At 34.7% G+C, this 19253-nt stretch overlaps 1 protein-coding gene across 1 annotated transcript in view; it reads left to right on the forward strand.

Annotated features, from left to right (window-relative positions):
• CPS1 (carbamoyl-phosphate synthase 1) overlaps positions 1 to 18708 on the forward strand; it is a 120929-nt gene extending 102221 nt beyond the window's left edge. Inside the window, exons 31-38 of the mRNA XM_004601328.3 lie at positions 552 to 641; positions 1951 to 2121; positions 4435 to 4509; positions 7486 to 7584; positions 14996 to 15055; positions 15977 to 16089; positions 17572 to 17701; positions 18384 to 18708. Coding sequence (XP_004601385.2) covers positions 552 to 641; positions 1951 to 2121; positions 4435 to 4509; positions 7486 to 7584; positions 14996 to 15055; positions 15977 to 16089; positions 17572 to 17701; positions 18384 to 18482 — 837 coding nt within the window. The 3' untranslated portion in view covers positions 18483 to 18708. The remainder of the gene's footprint in view (positions 1 to 551; positions 642 to 1950; positions 2122 to 4434; positions 4510 to 7485; positions 7585 to 14995; positions 15056 to 15976; positions 16090 to 17571; positions 17702 to 18383) is intronic.
• The last annotated feature ends 545 nt before the right edge of the window (positions 18709 to 19253 follow it).

Below are 19253 nucleotides of genomic sequence, written 5' to 3' on the forward strand. Positions count from 1 at the left end.
GGGGTGGCTAAATTAGGAGCTCAGGAGCTCTTACTCACAGGAAACACTGCCCCTTTTCTCGTGGGCACCTGCTGATTCTAGGTAGATGCAGGAATTCCTTTATAGGGCATGTGAGGCCTCCCTGCAAGGAAGCATCATTTCCTGTTCACCCAACTATCTCCTTGTAGAGTCCAGGCAACAGAAAAGCAACAAAAGAAGTCCCACAGGTATCTTTACGGGGCTGTGTAATTTCAGGTCCTATATTTGTCAGTAGGTAGGTTATTGGATTGATGTGGAGTTTGAATTCAGTTTCTGATACTGAAGCAAGTAGACACAAAAAATTCATATATACCTCCCAGAAAAAAACAGAGTATATAATCATCAGTGCATTTAGAGAAAGAGAGAGTCTTATAAACTTAGTTGGTCTTTTCCTTGCAAGCCTATTGTGAGCACTTAGTAAATATAAGCATTTTGTTTATAAAAACTTACGGAGGAGATGTAGGTGTTTCACCTTTTTGAAATAAGGAAAGATATGCTCTTGAGTGTACTATATTATTGTTCCTTTGATCTAGGTGAAGGATGCTACCCGGAAGATTGCAAAGGCTTTTGCCATCTCTGGTCCATTTAATGTCCAGTTTCTTGTCCGAGGAAATGAAGTCTTGGTAAGAAATGCTAAAGATTTTCGAGTGTGTGTGGGATATTTTAGGTCATGTTGGTTTCTGTCTCTTTGTTAATCTCTGGGAATACAGCCACAGAACAACTGAGACCTAACCAGTCACTTGTGTGTGAGTGTGGAATGGTGGGTGGCGTTTAATGCCTGTCTTGTAGGCACAGGCAGTGTTACCAATGTGTCAGTCACACATTTAGAAAGTATTCTGACCCACTGTATGAAAGGTCACTTTATGTTAGCTACAGTTTGGTAAAGATGGATTCAGTGATGATCATAACGTCTTGTAAACATATAGAGTAGTTGAAATCATTTGAACTATTTTGCTTTTTAATATTATCCAAAACAAAAAGCTGTTTTGGTTGTCATTCACCAAAAAATTAAAAATTTAAATTAACTAATCTTAATTGATTTAGTCTAATTTAAACAATTAGTGACTAACATTTTGCACAATCAGTCCCTATTGTGCAAAATCATATGATGCTACAAAGAGATATGAAACACAGTCATTGCTTTCAAAGTTTTCAATCAAGACGTAAGAAAAAATTCAATATTTGGGTAGCTAACATTTTTATAAAAAAGTGTGACTAGTTAGTTCAGTTTAGAAGATCATTTTACTAGGAAAATTATGGTAAATTCAAAGGTAGGAGTCGGGCCAAGAAAGTAGCATAAATAAGATAGAGCTATATTGAGGCAAGAGGGTGAAAGGTCTCTAAAGACTTGATTTGAGAAGTGGAAATGGCCAGTGGAAATACAAAAAAGACTCTTCAATATAAGGCAGACAATATTCCCCATACTCTCTCTTTACTTTTGGGCATTATAGCTTGCAACACAGACACTGAGAGTTCTGCCATGGAGGCAGGGGGAGGGTGGTAAAGGGGGGATATACCCAGGATATTGGTAGTGGGGAATGTGTACTGGTGGAGGGATAGGTGTTTGATCATTGTGAGATTGTAACCCAAACATGAAAGCTTGTAACTATCTCACAGTGATTCAATAAAATTTAATTTTTTTAAAAGGCTCTTCAATAGGGAAGTGGCATTATTTGAGCTTTGTACTGAAATAAACCTGTCGCTAGTGTGTGGATATGGAGTTGTGAAAAGTTAATGGAAGAAAGTCATTGTGGGGTAGACGTTAACTTAAAGGAGACCAATTACAAAAGTGAAGGCAGAGAGGAGGAGGGGAGAGGAGGAGCCGAACAAGAACCTGTTCTTGCTAAATAACAGCTGGAAGCCAGTGGTGGGGAGAATATTAACATTGTTACTATTGGCTCATCCCCTATTTTTCCTTCTTTATCTCTCTAGGTGATTGAGTGCAACTTGAGAGCTTCTCGGTCCTTCCCATTTGTTTCCAAAACTCTTGGGGTAGACTTCATCAATGTGGCCACCAGGGTGATGATTGGAGAGCAGATTGACGAGAAACCCCTTCCAACCTTGGAGCACCCCATCATTCCTGCTGACTATGTGGCAATTAAGGTAACATTTCAAAAGTCTTCCTGTATAGATTCCCAGGAAATTAGGGAAGGAATTTCTATCCAAAATAATCCCGATGTGTATTCTGACTAAATATATGACTAGGGACCTACTATACTTCCTTTTAAATAAAGCAATGCAGTTGCCCTACAGGCAACTTTATGTGAACCTTGGACACTTAAAAAAAAATCAGTCAGAACTGCTAAATCTGAGAATTGACTAGAGAAAAATGATAAACATTGTTTATGCAGCTGTAGCATCTGATGTGAGTTCAGTTGGTGAGCAGAGATTTGGGACATGTTTTGTTCGGTTAAGTCTTGAATTGTGCTTAAGTCTTGATTTATGTAGGACATCCGGCATGAATCTTATAGATGTGGTCATTCTGTGGGGTTGATTACGTTAGTACCACTCTGACTTTTTCTTAGCTCTAATTTTCTTTAGGACTCTAGTATTTACCAATTGAAAATTTGTGATAGAAGTGTTGTGAGGGCAATGAAATTGATGACACATTAATTTAAAAGATTTAAGGTTTATTTACTAATTTTTAATATATATGTACATATCTATAATATCTTAATGAGAAATCCATTGTGCTTCTCAAACCACTTCAGCAGGCCTTTACACATATATACAATCATGACATTTATTTTGCAAGATATACAGAAGAGTTATATAGCTACTATAAAAAATATTTGGATTTTTTTTTAGATAAAGCACACAATAAAATGCTTGTATTGTGCTATATACTTATGTGTCATTTACGTATTTTGGGTACCTTCAAAATCTTTCCACCCCTTTTTGTACTAATGATCTCAAATGTTATTACTATGTTTCAGCTGAAACTGTGACTTCCAATTATCACAGTAATGAATTTAGCTTAAATTTATGCATAAATAATATTAATATTAAGTTAATATTTTAGATGACTTATGTTTGGTCATGCATTGAGATGGAATGCAATTTTATTCTTGAAGATTCTGATGCAACATAAATTGTTAAAGTGTTCTGTGGGAATATATACACCAGGGAATTTTGTTTGTTTGAGACCAACAAGCAAAAGGCTCTGGAATGCATTTTTTGACAGGAAATTCTACATATGAATTTCAAATCCATGTTTCTTTATTTATAGTTACAAGTATATAAATATGTGTACTAAATAATTCCCAACTAAAAATAATGCTAATGGAGAGATATGAATGTTTCAAAATGCGTTGCATCTTTCTTTATTTCTTACTCCTTTTAGCACCATTGTATATGATGCTTGGTTTTTCTTTTGGATTACTTGTTCATAATATCAAAATATGCCTACTAAAATAGAGGATTGTCATTATACAAGGACATAGAGAGCTTGGAGAACAAGAATAGGCAGGATTTAAGATAAGGGAGCAGAAGAGAAATGATTCAACAGGTAAGGCACTGGCCTTGCACATGGGTGACCTGAGTTCAATCCCTAGCACTCTATGTGGTCTCCAGAGCCCAGCCAGCTGTGATCCCTGAGTGCAGAGCCAGAGGTTAGCCCTGAGCATCACCAGATGGGCCCTCCAAACCTAAGTAACTATATAAAGAGAGCAATGATTTAAGATGACCAATACATGACATGAAGCAAGAATCTCCATGATAACTTAGAGTGGTGCCATAATAAAAGGGATTATAACCTAAATGAGATTCATGAATATACACAAGAAATAAGAATTTGGTTCTTAGTGAATAGCACTGATAAAATAGCACTGATAAGGAAAAAAAAACACATTCCTAATAATGTTCTAACTTATATAAAAGTGTTAGACTAAAGCATTCTTAAGCAGAACATTTTTTAAAGCTTTATAAGAGGTGTCAACAGCAATTTAATGTCTCAGAAGCCAATTTATAGACTGCCATTTCTGGCTACGGTAGCTTTGTTTCAAGTTCAAATTATCAGCATAAGAAAAGATATGCACAAAAAGCATATAAGGGAAAAAAAGTGTTTGAAATCTAAGCTTAGGGAATCCAATGCCCAGTAGACTTTGTTTGAAATTGCTCCAATAAGAATATGGTTAAGGCAGATTAGAAACACTGGCTTACCCTGGTCATAGGAGCCCTATTTACAGAAATAATTTGTGATTATTTAACTGGAGTTTTTGGCTAACAGCTTAAGAAACTCTTGGAACAGAACTTTAAGCTATTTTTTCAAGTCAGCTGCTGGGACTAAAAATATTTTTTATGAGTCTCTTATAGCCTAAATGAATCCTCTGAGAGATGATTCATTAAATATATCAATCCTCTCTTCTTCCTTTGATTCTTCTCTCTTACACATTTCTTCCCCTTTATTTCTGACAGGCCCCAATGTTTTCTTGGCCCCGATTGAGGGACGCTGACCCTATTCTGCGTTGTGAGATGACTTCCACTGGAGAGGTAACTAATTCCTGATATATTAACATTTTAATAAAATCTGCTTTGAAGTCTATGATATTATTATCTTAATTTAGTAAAATTAGCTGGTCAGGGGCTGGAGAGATAGCACAGCGGGTAGGGCTTTTGCCTTGCACGCGCCCGACCCGGGTTCAAATCCCAGCATCCCATATGGTCCCCTGAGCACGGCCAGGGGTAATTCCTGAGTGCAGAGCCAGGAGTAACCCCTGTGCATCGCCAGGTGTGACCCAAAAAGCAAAAAAAAAAAAAAAAAAAAAATTAGCTGGTCAGTGAGTGGTAAAGGGGAACACATTTCTTTTACATCCTGAATATAAGTTAGAAAGAGCTGAAGCATTGGAACTATAAAAAAAGAATATTTTGCTTCTTTAGGACCTGAATTTAAATTTCCTTCTTACATTTAGACATGTGAGCATAATTCACTTTCACATGACACATTGAGGGCACCTTTCAAATATTCTTATACATACCAAATAAATATCTTGTGGGTTTTTCTTTTTAACTTAAGATTCTCAGTTCTCTCTGTACCAGAATTTTCCTACACATTTGAATACTGTGAAATTAAATCATTGACATTTTACTAGCAATATGTAGAATGAATGTACAGACTTAAAATGAGCATGCACCCAAATATTGTGACATCTGCTTAGATATGCCAAATCTCAGAATCACTTTCAAGGCAATATTACCTTTTGGGAATTCTCTTAAAACTGTAATGATCTGGCCACTGGATGTCCCTCTTCACTTGTGCTGGGCCTCTGTCAGCTGAAGGTTTCTTTAATAATGTGAATTGTGTTTCTTGTAGAGAGCTGTCAGCTTCTAGAAAGTTCTCTACATGTCAGTGTCAGGACATTTTATGAATCACCTAGCCCTTGACAGACTTACTAGATACAACCTTCAGATTCTCATCAGAGCACATCGGAGTGGCAACAACAGACCACAAGGCATCATTGTTTCCTCTTAATATTAAAGGAAACCTGAGAGGGGGAAAATATTTAATTGCCACAAGTATACTGTGATGTTTTACATGGTTGCCTGGTTACAAGCAAGACCTATGATAAAAAGCTGAGTGAGACAGGAAGGCAGGCAGTGAGGAATACATGGTTATCTTGTTTGTATTTAGATTGATGATCACCTTCTCTTATCCCCATTGCTGTTGGTTTTAATTTAATAGAGGGCAACCCCTAACTTTAATGTGAGATACCCATATTTTTGGCTTTAGGAGAGATGTTCTTTAGGTTCATCTTGAACCTCTCAGAAAGATGATTTTACCATGAGTAGGGTTCAGATCAGGCAGAGATATACTTGCTTTCCTTCCTCTTAATTCCTATAATGTGGCAAATCTATTTTTCATTGTCTGTGTTTCGTTTATTTTCAGACATATATTATTAGAGTGGTTAAAATATGAAAATATGAATTGTAAATTCAGGATCCCATTTGTTATATATTTTTCCAAAAGTTTAAAGATATGATTCTTCTTTCATGACTTGTCATATTTTCAACTGTCACTAAGTGTGATGATATGAGGTTTGCTTTGTAACCAAAAGCAGAATAATAATTCTGTTGAGTGAAATCATATTTGTAACTTAAAAAGAGACCTTTTCCGTGTCATAGGGAACACTTATTTGGGAACTAAATAAGTCTTTAGCACCTGATCTAGGAAAAGTACATTTTATTTTCCTAGTGGTAAGGTGGGAAGAACATTTGATTCTATTATATCTAAACTTACGGTTGGTGGCCTAGATCTTTGCCTAGAATTTGTATCCTGTTCACTTATGTTAGCATAGTGTAAGTTAGTTGTCCAGTCATTGAGAAATTCAAATATTCATTTTGTCATGAAAAGCAGCACGTTCTGGAGATTGACTGAAGGTTAAAGTCATGCAAACTTTCCTCTCATAATATGGGGGAAGGAGCAATAGCACAGCAGGTAGGGCCTTTGCCTTGCACATGGCCGACCCAGGTTTGATTCCTCCATCCCTGTTGGAGAGCCCGGCAAGTTACTGAGAGTATCCTGCCTGCATGGTAGAGCCTGGAAAGCTACCTGTGGCATATTTGATATGCCAGAAACAATAACAACAAGTCTCACAATGGAGACGTTACTGGTACCCGCTCGAGCAAATTGATGAGCAACGGGTTGACAGTGATACAGTGACAGTGAATGTGGGGGAAATCATTGCTGAAAGAGTGAATTTAGCCATCAGTATTATTTACTGTAATTGTGGTTTTGTATCTTTGCCAAATGACAATGTGCATGACAGAATGTCTTTCCACTTGTTTCACAGTTATGGTAGTCATTTGACTTAGTTGCATGATAAGATAATTAATCTAGAAGAAGTGTCTGTATGTCTTAGCATTAAATATTTGTATGGCTGAGATATTCAGAGCTAGTACCAGGGTATTTTGCTTCATTTTGTGAAAAATACTTTTTACAACGAGCACAAATTCCTTTGAGGCTTTCATGGATTTATTGAGTTTTTCAGAAGTCTTTCTTTTAAACTGTAGGAAATGACTCCTAACCGACTGATCAGCAATTATATGCATCTTAGCTACTGACCCATGAATTCATGCCCTGCTGCCTAGCATACACGACATGTACTGTTATTTAAACATTAAGTCATATTAACATTTGGTAACTCCCCACATTATGGACCAGAAGCTGTGATTTCTATCCAAATACCTCACAGTAGCATCCAGTTATGTTGCTCCATGGAGTGTTGTTGGGTAGAGGAAGAATTGCTTATTCATTCATTATGCTTAATTAAAAACATAAGATACATCTGCCCTGGCCAGTCTTTAAATCCCTGGATTCATATTGCATGGCCTTTGGGCAACTCAATCAAATCTAGCAGAGGAGTCCATGAGCAAAGTGATTTCAATTTGTAACTGTTTTTGTTTTTCTGATAAGCTTGGTTGACTCTTTACTTCCCTTTATTTATAACTTTCCACTTATTTTTTGAACAGGTGGCTTGCTTTGGTGAAGGGATCCATTCAGCTTTCCTAAAGGCAATGCTGTCCACTGGCTTTAAGATACCCCAGAAAGGCATCCTGATTGGAATCCAGGTAAGTGCTGTGTCCTCTGGAAAGAAAGGCAAATTAAATGCAGTTTACAAGACAGGAAATTGTTCTAACATTTTACTTAAAGATAACAGTAACTGATCTAAAGAATGGTCATTTGTGCTTTCTATGTTCTCTGGTTTTTTCTTTGGTTTTCTTTGCATGGCCAATAAAGGGGAAAAATTTGAAAAGAGAAGAAAACTGGAAAAGTGAAAGGATTGAATAAATAAAATGCACAGAATAAGAGTCTGCCCATAAGGGATGTTGGTTCTGAAAAGGATTTAAAGTACTTTTTTAAAGGGCTCAGGGTCATATATTATAGGTAGTATGTTTGCCTTGCATGCAACTGACCTGGCTTAGGTCCCCCCAAACCATACATAATTCCAAGAACTCTATCAGGAGTGATTCTTAAGCATAGAGCCACGAGTAAGCCCTGACCGTAGCTGGGTATGACCACAAAGCCTAAATAAGTAAGTAAATAAACAAAGTACCATAAAATAATTATCTTATTCTTTGGAGGATCCTTCTTTCTTACATGTTTTGCTCTTAGTTCATTATTCTTAGCTTTTCAGAACTGACTCACCATAAGGCTTTGCTGCTCTGCTCTATGTAGCTGCGGGCTTTCCTTTTCCCAGTTCATCCAGGTCTGCAGTATGTATTCCTTATCTCTGACTGGTTGCCTTTAAATCTTCATCTTCAGGCATCCTATTTGTTTCCAATAATATGCAGGGATACCTCCTTATGATGGCTGAAACTGAAGAATTATTTTCTCCTTTTCCTTTTGCACACCCACTAATTAGCACTTTAATATCTTCAAAATGCTAAACATTAAGAGTTGAAGAACACATGTTTATTATTAGAAAAATTTCCTAAACCTGACACTCCATAACCGATGGATAGTTCTTGAAGAACATTGACTTAATGGGCATAAGAAAACCAGCTTGCTTCAGTGTATATTAGAGAAGGCTCTTGAATTATTCTAATTTGACAAATATTCTAGGTCAAAGAGGATTATAAAATAATTATAAATTAAATTAGTCATATAATGAGAAGGGCATTATTGGTTTATTATTGAATGTCAACTGTAAATCTTCAAGACAAAGTGGTAACCAGGAAACCTATTCCTTCTTGGAATAATTATTAAAAGAATGTACAGATGATTCTGTCTTGAAATTTTTTTAAAATACTAGATGCTTTTCAATTGCTAATTCACTTTAATTTTAAATTAGTAATAGCTGGATCCTATAAAAGCATTAGATGATCTCATATATCACCCCTGCTGTACTTTTAATAAGCTTAAACCCTGCATGGATGCATAAAAATCAATAAAAATATAATTAAAACAGTACCAGGTATTCTCAAGCCAGTGGTTGATTATTGTAGATACCGTTTAGTTTGGGGGTCTTATTGTCAGAAAATTAGACTCCAAAGGCTAGAAAAGTAGTGCCTTTAGAGAAGTTTCTGCAAAGAGTAACTTGGGATTTTGCATCTTAAAAGTGCCAGAAGGGCAATGGTGAACATTTAGAGCAGAGGCTAACAAGATGACTTGTGATTGTGAAGCTTAATGGCAGTTTAGAGACAAATTGAACCATATGAGAGACTCATCAGGTTATAAAAGGGTACTAAGTATTATTAAGTTACAAGTATGAGAGTATTTTCACCACTTCCAATTATGGCTTAAAGTTTTATGTGAGACCTGGGGACGCTTAGAGGAGACCATGCCCTTAGTCCCCATCTTCACAACTAATCATAATAGTGCTAACACTTTAAAATACCAGCTTAAGAAGGCAGCGATGTATAAAATTGTGGCTTGTTTAGTTCCAGTGTTTCAGGGAAATGTGGAGCAAAAATTAATTTGATTCCTACAAAGTGTTTGTATGATTCTGGCATGAGTGAACTGAATTTTTGCTTTGCAGAGAATGGATATGCAGAGAAAAAAAATTTTTTTTTCAACTCAAGAAGGGTCTGATCACTGAAGTTCTATATTTCAGTGCATTTATTTTTAAGGAAATGAATATACCAGCAGCTATAAGAGTTATTGCTAAGAGTTTCTTCCTGCGCATGAGCAGAGAATGTTAGGGATTTAAATACATATTTAATAATTATATATATGAAATATGTTTTTTAAATTATAATTAACATGTGTAATTATAATTACCATGCATGTATTAATTTTAAAGTTAAGAATACATTAAAGACTATTAAATTATAGTTAATAATCTATCTAGAACTTTGGCAAAATTGATCAGTTGGGCTATAAATCTTCAGAAATGGGTCATAACCAGTGGTGAGATAAGTTTCTGTCATAATAGTTAATGTTGAATTGCTCCATTTTCATATGTAGAATTTCCATTTCTGTTGGTTTTTTGGGGAAAAATAGACTCATATACTTACTTCTCTGAACATTCTATAGTCTGTGCTAAACAGAGAGTTAATAAATATAAAACTTACTTGGACATCTCAGTTAGGATGAATCTAGTTTCAACGTTTTACCCAATTTCACAATAATCAATAGGATAAAGGTAGAGTTATATATATATATATATATATATATATATATATGAGGATATGTTATATATTTTAAATCACTTTATTTATCATGATTTCACCTTGTCAGAAGAATTTATATTAAAATCAGTTGAATAAATTCAGAAATTTTAAACATAAAATAGCTATAACATGTACAAGAGATATCGCTGGAGCGATAGCACAGTGGTAGGGCATTCACCTTTCACGTGGCCAGCCCATGTTTGATTCCTCCGCCCCTCTCTAGGAGAGCCCAGCAAGCTACCGAGAGTATCACACCCCCATGGCAGAGCCTGGCAAGCTACCTGTGACGTATTGTATTTGATATGCCAAAAACAGTAACAATAAGTCTCACAATGTGAGACATTACTGGTGCCCGCTCGAACAAATTGATGAGCAATGGGATGACAGTGACAGTGACAGTGATGTACAAGAGAGTTAATTTTAGTAAATCAATGCATTAGAAAGTATTTAGCTGAGTATTCTAAGAAATGAATAAATGAAGATAATAAAATTAAGAAAAAATGAATAAAGATAAAATGTTCATAATTTCACTAGTATTTTTATGACAATAATTTATTTACTGTGATGCCATGTAGAATTCACTTATAGAACTGTCTTCCTAGCAAGAGCTATTGTAGTTAATTTGTCTTTTTCATTTCTTTATGTCTAAATGGGAAGAATGGTTAATATCTCTTGCAGTAAGAATCTTTTCCTTTGACCCAGTTGTCTGCTACTAGAAGGATTATTAAGAAGATACCTGGATTCATTAATTTTTCCACAAAATGTTGCAGGAAAAAATCGGAGAAAAAAATATGGAGAGGCTAAAGTGACTGAGCTAGGAAAACTTATTTTTATTGTTGATAGTTAACACATAGTTTAAATAGTAACTTATTACTCACATACTCACTCAGTCAGTTCTTGACATTTAGTACATAGATTATGTGTGTGTAAACATACATGCACAGGCACATTAGTGTCACTGCAGTTTTTAGAATATTTTTCTTTCCCCCACCATATTCCTTTACAAATACAGTCTCTCTTCATTGCAAAGTTGAAGCCTAAAGATAAAATTACCTGGGAAATTAAATAAAATTATTAATGCAATCTAAGTAACTTGAACATAGGGGCGAAAATCAAAGCATTAAATTTGTTCAAGAATCTTCGTCCATTTAACTATTCTATGCTTTGTCACAACCAAAAACCCTATATCAAGGGTTATATAATACCAATATAATTTGTGATCCCCTAACCCCCTTGCACCACCACTATTTCTAGACTCTTTTCATACCACCAAGATTTATTTTTAGTTGCTAATAATAGGCAATCTTACTTGTTTTGAAGTCTTCTGGAACATCTCCGGACAATAAATGATTTACTCTAGAGTAGACCAAGAGCACACTGTTTTTTTCCCCTACTGATTGGGCTATTCAGTGAAGTTTCTGGAGTGCTGAATAACCTGACATCTGCACTGGAGCACAGCTCTAAAACACAAACTTGCATTTTATTTGAAAAAGACAACTCCGAGTGACACGAATAACCTTTTATCATCAATTTGGAATCATTAGGAACAACCTAAGTGTCATCAATGAAGTCTTTCCTATAAAATCTGCAGTCATCACTCAGTATGATTTTGGCCTCTTTTTTTTTCTATTGTCAGACATTAGATTAATGTGAAATGATAACTAAAAGAAATGTATATGCAGATTTTATTTGGAAATATTATTTTCCTTCTAAGAATTTTCTAGAAAATAAATCAGTGTGTACTTTTCACCTTTAGTAACAAATGGCTCCTTACCCAGGTATTTTCAATCAGCTATTAAATCTGGGGCTACTCAGATGCAAGCTGACAGCTGTAATTTCTTTTTATAGAGAGGCTGTTTTATGTGTCACAAGTGTTCAATACATGTTTGATAGAAGTTTATAATGTGACTATGAAAACCAACACCCCAGACTAGAAGGCAGAGTAGTTCCCTGGCCGGGAACTGCCAATACTGTCATGTCAGATATTTATCTTTTCCACTTGGGGGACAACACTGAAACAGTTCCATAATGAGGTTCTGACTAGTGTTTGCAGGTCTTATAGGACTTGCTGGCTTATTTTACTTTAAGGTGGCAAAGGAAAAGAAAAAAAATGAATTCTAGTACTCCTCCCATAACATTTTCATTGTGTTTTGGGTTAACGTGTTTTCATCTCAAATTATAAAATGAATAAAGGGTAGTTCGCCTATCTCCTGATTCACTGTTATTTCTATATAGAGTTACATAGAGCGTTTGTTAAAATTCAGATTACTGTAATATACTCACAGTGTTTGATTTCATAGATCTTGAGCAGGACTCAATTTTCCTAGTTCAAACAAATTTCTTGGGTGATAGTGATGTTAAAGGGACCACATTTGAGAACTTCTGTACTTGTGAAATAATATTTTAGAAAACCTGTTCAGTGAAATGTTAATGTTGATTCAGCGTTAGTTATATATTATCAGTGACTTTTTGCTAGGTGTAAAAGTTAAAGAGACTGAGCATAGTACAATATATGATTAATACACCTAGTAGTTAAGTATGTGGTGGGCCTAGTTGTTTAGCCATCTCATATGTTTTGGTGCTTACATAAGTCTGTTCTGTGTTTAGTAGGTCACAATATAATCCTACATATTTGGGGCACCTAACAAACCAGAAGTTTATTTTTAATATTTATGTTTACTTCATTCAAAGAACTTTAAAATATGTATATAAAATAAAATATCATCTAATTTAGCCCCTTGGTTTCCAAGTAAATAAATGAATAAGTGATTGCTTTATTTGTTTAACCTGTAGTAGATTGCCACATGCCTCATTTAATTGCATAGATGGCACTGTGAGTTGCTTTCTGATTTTATACTTACTTCATTTTTTATGTATACTCATAAGTTTCTTGCATATAAGACCATTTTTTTCTGTTTATTCGTAAGCAGAAACGGAAAGCTACAATCTTGGGCACAGTTGCAATTCGTGTTTTAAAAGACTGTCATGAATAACCCCTGAGCCTGCCTTAGCTGAGATTCATAGAGTTGCATTTATCTTCTCTATTTTCCACAGTTTCCTCTCATAAAACTGCAGTTCTGGGATTGAGAGGGCCAGGATCTGAAAGAATTTTATATGTGAACATAGTCTTTGGGGTCTTTTCGTAGGATTTAGATCTGTTCTCAGAAAGCCTCTGCAAATAAATATTAGAAGCTTTTATGAGCTGAACATTATCAAAATTGCCCAAGAATCTTGCTATGTTTTATTGTTGACTCTTAGTTTCTATGAAACTCTAAAATAAGATCATTTATTTGATCTTATAAGAAATAACCAAAATGATTTCTAAATAGTTCACAAACCATTTATTAAAGTCCCCAATTTTATCATCTGTTTTCATGTTTTGTCCTTAAAAACAGCCAAAATGTTATTTCAAATAATATGTGTACATGTCATATATATTTATGAATAATGTATATGTACATGTAGACACTGTGTATGTGTCTAGCAATACATGATTTTGTGTACTTACTTCAGCTGAGTTAGGTTTTCATGTAAAGCTGCCTAATTCTGCTCTCTTTTATCTTTACTTCTGTCTTGCAAATACTGGCATTAAGTAACAGTGGAGAGGTATGTTCAGAAGGAAAACAAACAAAGAGCAGGAATCAAGGAGGGCAGAAGCTGGAAATTAGATGGATATAGTTGAGATTCTAGGAAGGTCACTGTAATGATATATGAAAATATGTGAATGGTAAAATGGAATGTTGGGAAAGCTTGTTTGTATGTAAATATATATGAGAGATAACTTTGTCAGTGTTTTAAATGTGACTGTCAGTAAAAGAATCCAGATTTGGAAAGTAGGGTTCCAGGGCAGGAAGCATCTGAGAAACTGACAGATCCATTATTTTAATAGCAATTGTTGATACATATAAAGATTATTAATTATCCAGATGTAATTCAATCATACCTTACTTGAAATTAGCTCACCAAATGCTCTATCAATGGATCCTATTTTTAGTCTCAAAGATGGGGAAAGCATCACAGAGAGAGTTTATGTTGCTCGAGAACTTGGTTATGAGGAATCTCAAAATGTAAATATACAACATTCCTGATTTTAAAATTAATAAAACAGCTTTGAAAACATGACCCTTTCTTAGCAATACTACCCACGGACATTTATATCCAGGATTTACAATGCAGCTTGTTGACTCCAGAGTTCGTTCTTTTAGCCATAAGTCCTATATTGTCTCAACGGTGAACCAGAACTGAGTTTTGTATGATTGAATTCTTTTAAGGGGTTTTGTTTGAACAGCAGAATGGGGTCTGGTTAGAGAAGACAAAGTTAGATCTCAGCTTATTGCTGAGCAGGTTAAACAGGACATCCAATGAGACTGAGTTAGTGTTACACTCTTAACTCATGTGTCTTTATCCTCCCTGATCAGGAAAAGGGTCCTTGCAGATTTAGATTATATCTGAATGTATCTACAGAAACTAAGTTAATTAAAAAGGAATTTGAGAGTGGGAGTAGAAATAGTACAGTGAGTAATTGGTCTTGCATACTTCTGATCTGAATTCTGGGTGAGGCACGAAAACCAAAACAAAACAAAACAAAACAAAAACAACCCAAATAAATAAATAGGGGGAGTGAATTTATTTGAAGACAAGGTAAATAATAAGATAGTAGAGACAAGAAAGCATAAATGAAAATTTGGTTTTATTGGAAAACAAGAACTTATACTTAATATCAGTGGATAAAATGATAAAAAATCAGCATATCTGAATAATAAGTGTCCAGCAACAAATGATATTTCACGGGAGAATACAACACTGTACATAACTAAAGAACATGTTTGTCTAGAAAGTAAATTTGATTAAGTTATTATAATTTCAGCAATCATTCCGTCCAAGATTCCTTGGTGTGGCAGAACAATTACACAATGAAGGGTTCAAGGTATGTGGTATTCATTCTTTTTTTTTTAAGTTGATATTTGTCAGCATTTAAATATATCTCCAAAGAAAATATGAAAAATCTAAGAGAATAAAATAGTTCAAAATTATACCAACCTGATATAGCTGTTTGAGTAGTTTCAAAACTTCAATGGAATAAAATAATCAATATTTTGTATTAAAATTAGCACAGCTGTAAAAGAAGTTGCCAGCTGAAAACATGGTTTGCTATGGTAAATTGGGATAAAAGTCCAATGATTATCCATTTTTTTCTTTTTTTTCCATTTATATGTGAAGTCATGTTTTTAACTATTAGAAATGTATTTGCTATAAAACTTCCTCCTAAAGGTTGGTTAATGAACATAGACATCTCCAACGCTTGGTGTTTGGGCATATGATCATGAGACTTTGATTGTCTGCTAACAATGAATTCTCAGCCATAAACAACTCTGTAGTTTTCCTTTTGCAAGAGTAGCTACCAATTCTAGTCTATATGTATGTATTATATTCCTCATACTCAAGACTAGTTTTATGCTATATGTTAAAAATGGCATATGTCAGAAGGAGAGCAGCAGATACAGAATGATCAGATAGAAAGAAACATAGCAATGGAATACAGAGAGCCGAAAGCAACAGAACCTGAAAACTGGTCTACAGAATGGGACTTTCCATGGTGGGGTTGGAAGATGGGGAGAAGGGGATGGTGAGGTGGAGGAGACACTCTGGTAAAGGGTCTGGCACAGAAACATTTTGTGCACAAAACCTTATCATTAATAGTATTATAAATCATAGTGCCAAAATTTAAATAAGCTTAGAAATAAAATTAAAATAAGCTTAAAAATGACATGAAATAAAATTACATTTGAAATGACATTTGAGTCTCCACAGTGATAAACTAATCTTTTTTTTTTCTTTTTAAATGCAGCTCTTTGCCACAGAAGCCACATCAGACTGGCTTAATGCCAACAATGTCCCTGCCACTCCAGTGGCATGGCCATCTCAGGAAGGACAGAACCCCAGCCTCTCTTCCATCCGAAAGTAAGAACTGGGCAGATTATTTTCTGACAAAACAATTAGGAGGAATACTTTGGGGAGCTAGTAGGATGTGAAAAGTCCCCTTACTTTGCAACAATAGGTTTAGGAAATGTGTGGATAATAGTTAAGATTTACTGTCATGAATTGTTCTGTCACTGTCACTGTCATCCCATTGCTCAGTGATTTGCTCGAGAGAACACCAGTAACATCTCCATTGTGAGACTTGTTACTGTTTTTGGCATATCGAATACGCCACAGGTAGCTTGCTGGGCTCTCCAAGTGGGACGGAGGAATCGAACCCAGGTCGGCCGTGCCCTACCTCTGTGCTATCACTCCAGCCTGAATTGTGCTGTACCTATAAAATACATGGTGTCATCTGTGTACTATTGTACATTTCTGTATATGCTGTATCCCTCAAAATATTCCCCAGTAAGGTGCTTTCCTTAACCAGTTTTTCAGTTAGCACATGTAAACTTTATTAAAACACTTTATTATTCCATGTTAAATTTATATTAAGTGATGTGAACATCAAGTATAGTATTGGTTACATTTCACCCAGTTAGTATATTAATCAGTCAATTTGAGCACTTGCAATTTGCAAAAGAAATGATAAGTTTCATGAAAGTGCCTTCGTCCAATAATTTACCTAATTTTCCATTATGCCATATTATAATTAGTTTTTGGATAATGTTATTTCAGAAAACAGGCTGAGCCTTCAAAAAGCAACATTAAATCAAATTTTTACAATTAACATAATCCATACATAGGAGATCATTCTTGGTTGCTCCATTTAATTGATAGCCTATTGTTTTGATAAATTATACTAAATCTTATGAAAAACTGTTAAGAAGGCAATCTATAAATTATTATCAAATTGATAAAAAGAAGAAGGGTAAGTTGTTCAGACTTTAGAAACTCCCAAAGATCCTATAAACTCCTTGCTTAGAACTCTGTAGAACAGTAATTAGCACACAACACAATGGTTTTGACATTTCCGTGTTTCTAGCAACAGAATGTGAAATAATATAATTCCCAATCACAGGAAACCTTCCCTTTGCATTCTCAACCAGGAGCATTGGGGAAAGGAATTATAGATAAAAGAATGCAAGACTGAAGGTATGGGGTGGCCTGGCCTTCGGTACTGTAGGAATCACTGACTTATAAACTGAACATCATTTATCAAATTAGCAATCCTTTGTCTAGAAAGAAATTTCCACTCAGTTATTCTTCTTACTTTTCTAGACAGTATTTCACAAAGAAAACAAATATTTCCATTAGACTTTTGCCATACTTCTTTCAAGAAGATAATAAACAATTAGAACTCCCACATGAGTGTAATTTAAACATCTACCTATAAATAGAGTTAGGAAGGTGGCAATCAACTCAGAATGGCATTGATTTAATGAATAATATTAATTCATGCTCATATTTTGAAAACTAATTATGCAAGATACAAGTTTGGGTTTATTTTATTTATTTTTACAGATTGATTAAAGATGGCAGCATTGACCTGGTGATTAACCTCCCTAATAACAACACCAAGTTTGTCCATGATAATTATGTGATTCGGAGGACAGCTGTTGACAGTGGAATTGCCCTACTCACTAATTTCCAGGTATATTATTTTTTAAGTGTAGGCTGGATGTGGTTTTTATTTTAGCTTTTATTCCCATAAGAGTAATCTTGAATAGATGCACGTCCCTCTCCTTCTCTTCTTGTAACATGCTAAAATAGTGATGCTCTTATGCTAGTTTATGGACTCCCTTGTGCAGACAACCAAGATAGTCAGAAGACACAGGTATCCCCAGTCCCTCATTAACATACTATTAATCTTTTAATAGAAAGTGTTATAGTTTATGGAATGAAAGATTTTTATCTAAATTTTTACAATAAAATTACATATTGACTTATTACATTGATTCTAAATGAACACAACCACATTAAAACAACAGATTTATTCCAAGCAATTGTCCTAATCCTTGAAAATGATACATGAGGATGTCCAATTTTACAAGAGCCTGAGGACATACCATATTTATCACACTCTAATTTATTAAATTTTTCTTCATCATATTTTTTATGAGATCAGTTATAATCCTGATGGGGGTAGATGGCAGAAAAAAATCTTATTTATGATAAATCCTAAGATAAAGAAGAAAGCTCCCATGGCATAATTTTTTTAATCCCATGTCTATTTGAAAATTGGGAACAGAAACTGCCACTTTTCACTCCTGTCTTATCCAATATTCACTTTTATACCATGGGGGTTACTAAACTTTCTACTCTTTTGTTTCTAGGTGACCAAACTTTTTGCTGAAGCTGTGCAGAAATCTCGCCATGTGGACTCCAAGAGTCTTTTCCACTACAGGCAGTACAGTGCTGGCAAAGGAGTATAAAGAATACATGTCCCAGCTCCTTTCTTAAATCAGCTCCAGCCACATTTTCCTCAAAAGGAACAGATTTCCAACTTTCTTCCCAGAGATGAATATTGATACTAAACTTTATTTCAGTGTACTTAGTTATGCCATAATGGTCTTTTCCTTTGTAATTAAATTTTTGATAGTGACTTTTAACAAAACTTCTGAAAGAGTCCTTTCTAAATAAATTGTTCTTCATAAGACATCATGTATGTACTGTTGCCTTATTTTTGGTAAACGATGCATCCCTAAGTGCTTTTTTTGCAGCTAATATTTTTATGGTGCTGATTAATGATGATCACAGTAGAAAAAGTTGCTGCTCTATCTTCCAGAATCTTCCCACCTATCTTAAAAGACTCTATTGTCGTCAATAGTATCTGCCACACTCAGGATACATTCATATGTCAAAATACTGTAAAAAATTTGTTAAAATGAAATAAGGGTTTAATGTATGACTCCCTTTATCCTGATGTTTGTATTTTACTTTTTAAACATAATTTTTACCAATCTGGATCATCCAGGATTATCTGTCTCCCTCCTATATAGAGGTCTTCAAAGCATGCATTCCTTCAAAGGACACTGGTTTTCAATTTTGTATTTTCAGCAGATGGTAGATAATTCAGAGGTGGTTTTATTCTTATTTACTTTGAATTTTAATCTGAACCAAGATAAATCCATATTTATGTCATCTCCTTTCTACCCCTACCAATTTTGAAATAACTTCAAAGTGATATTAATTTTCTTCAGATT

The sequence above is a fragment of the Sorex araneus genome, chromosome X (genome assembly GCF_027595985.1).
Source record: "Sorex araneus isolate mSorAra2 chromosome X, mSorAra2.pri, whole genome shotgun sequence".
Taxonomy (NCBI): Eukaryota; Metazoa; Chordata; class Mammalia; order Eulipotyphla; family Soricidae; genus Sorex; species Sorex araneus.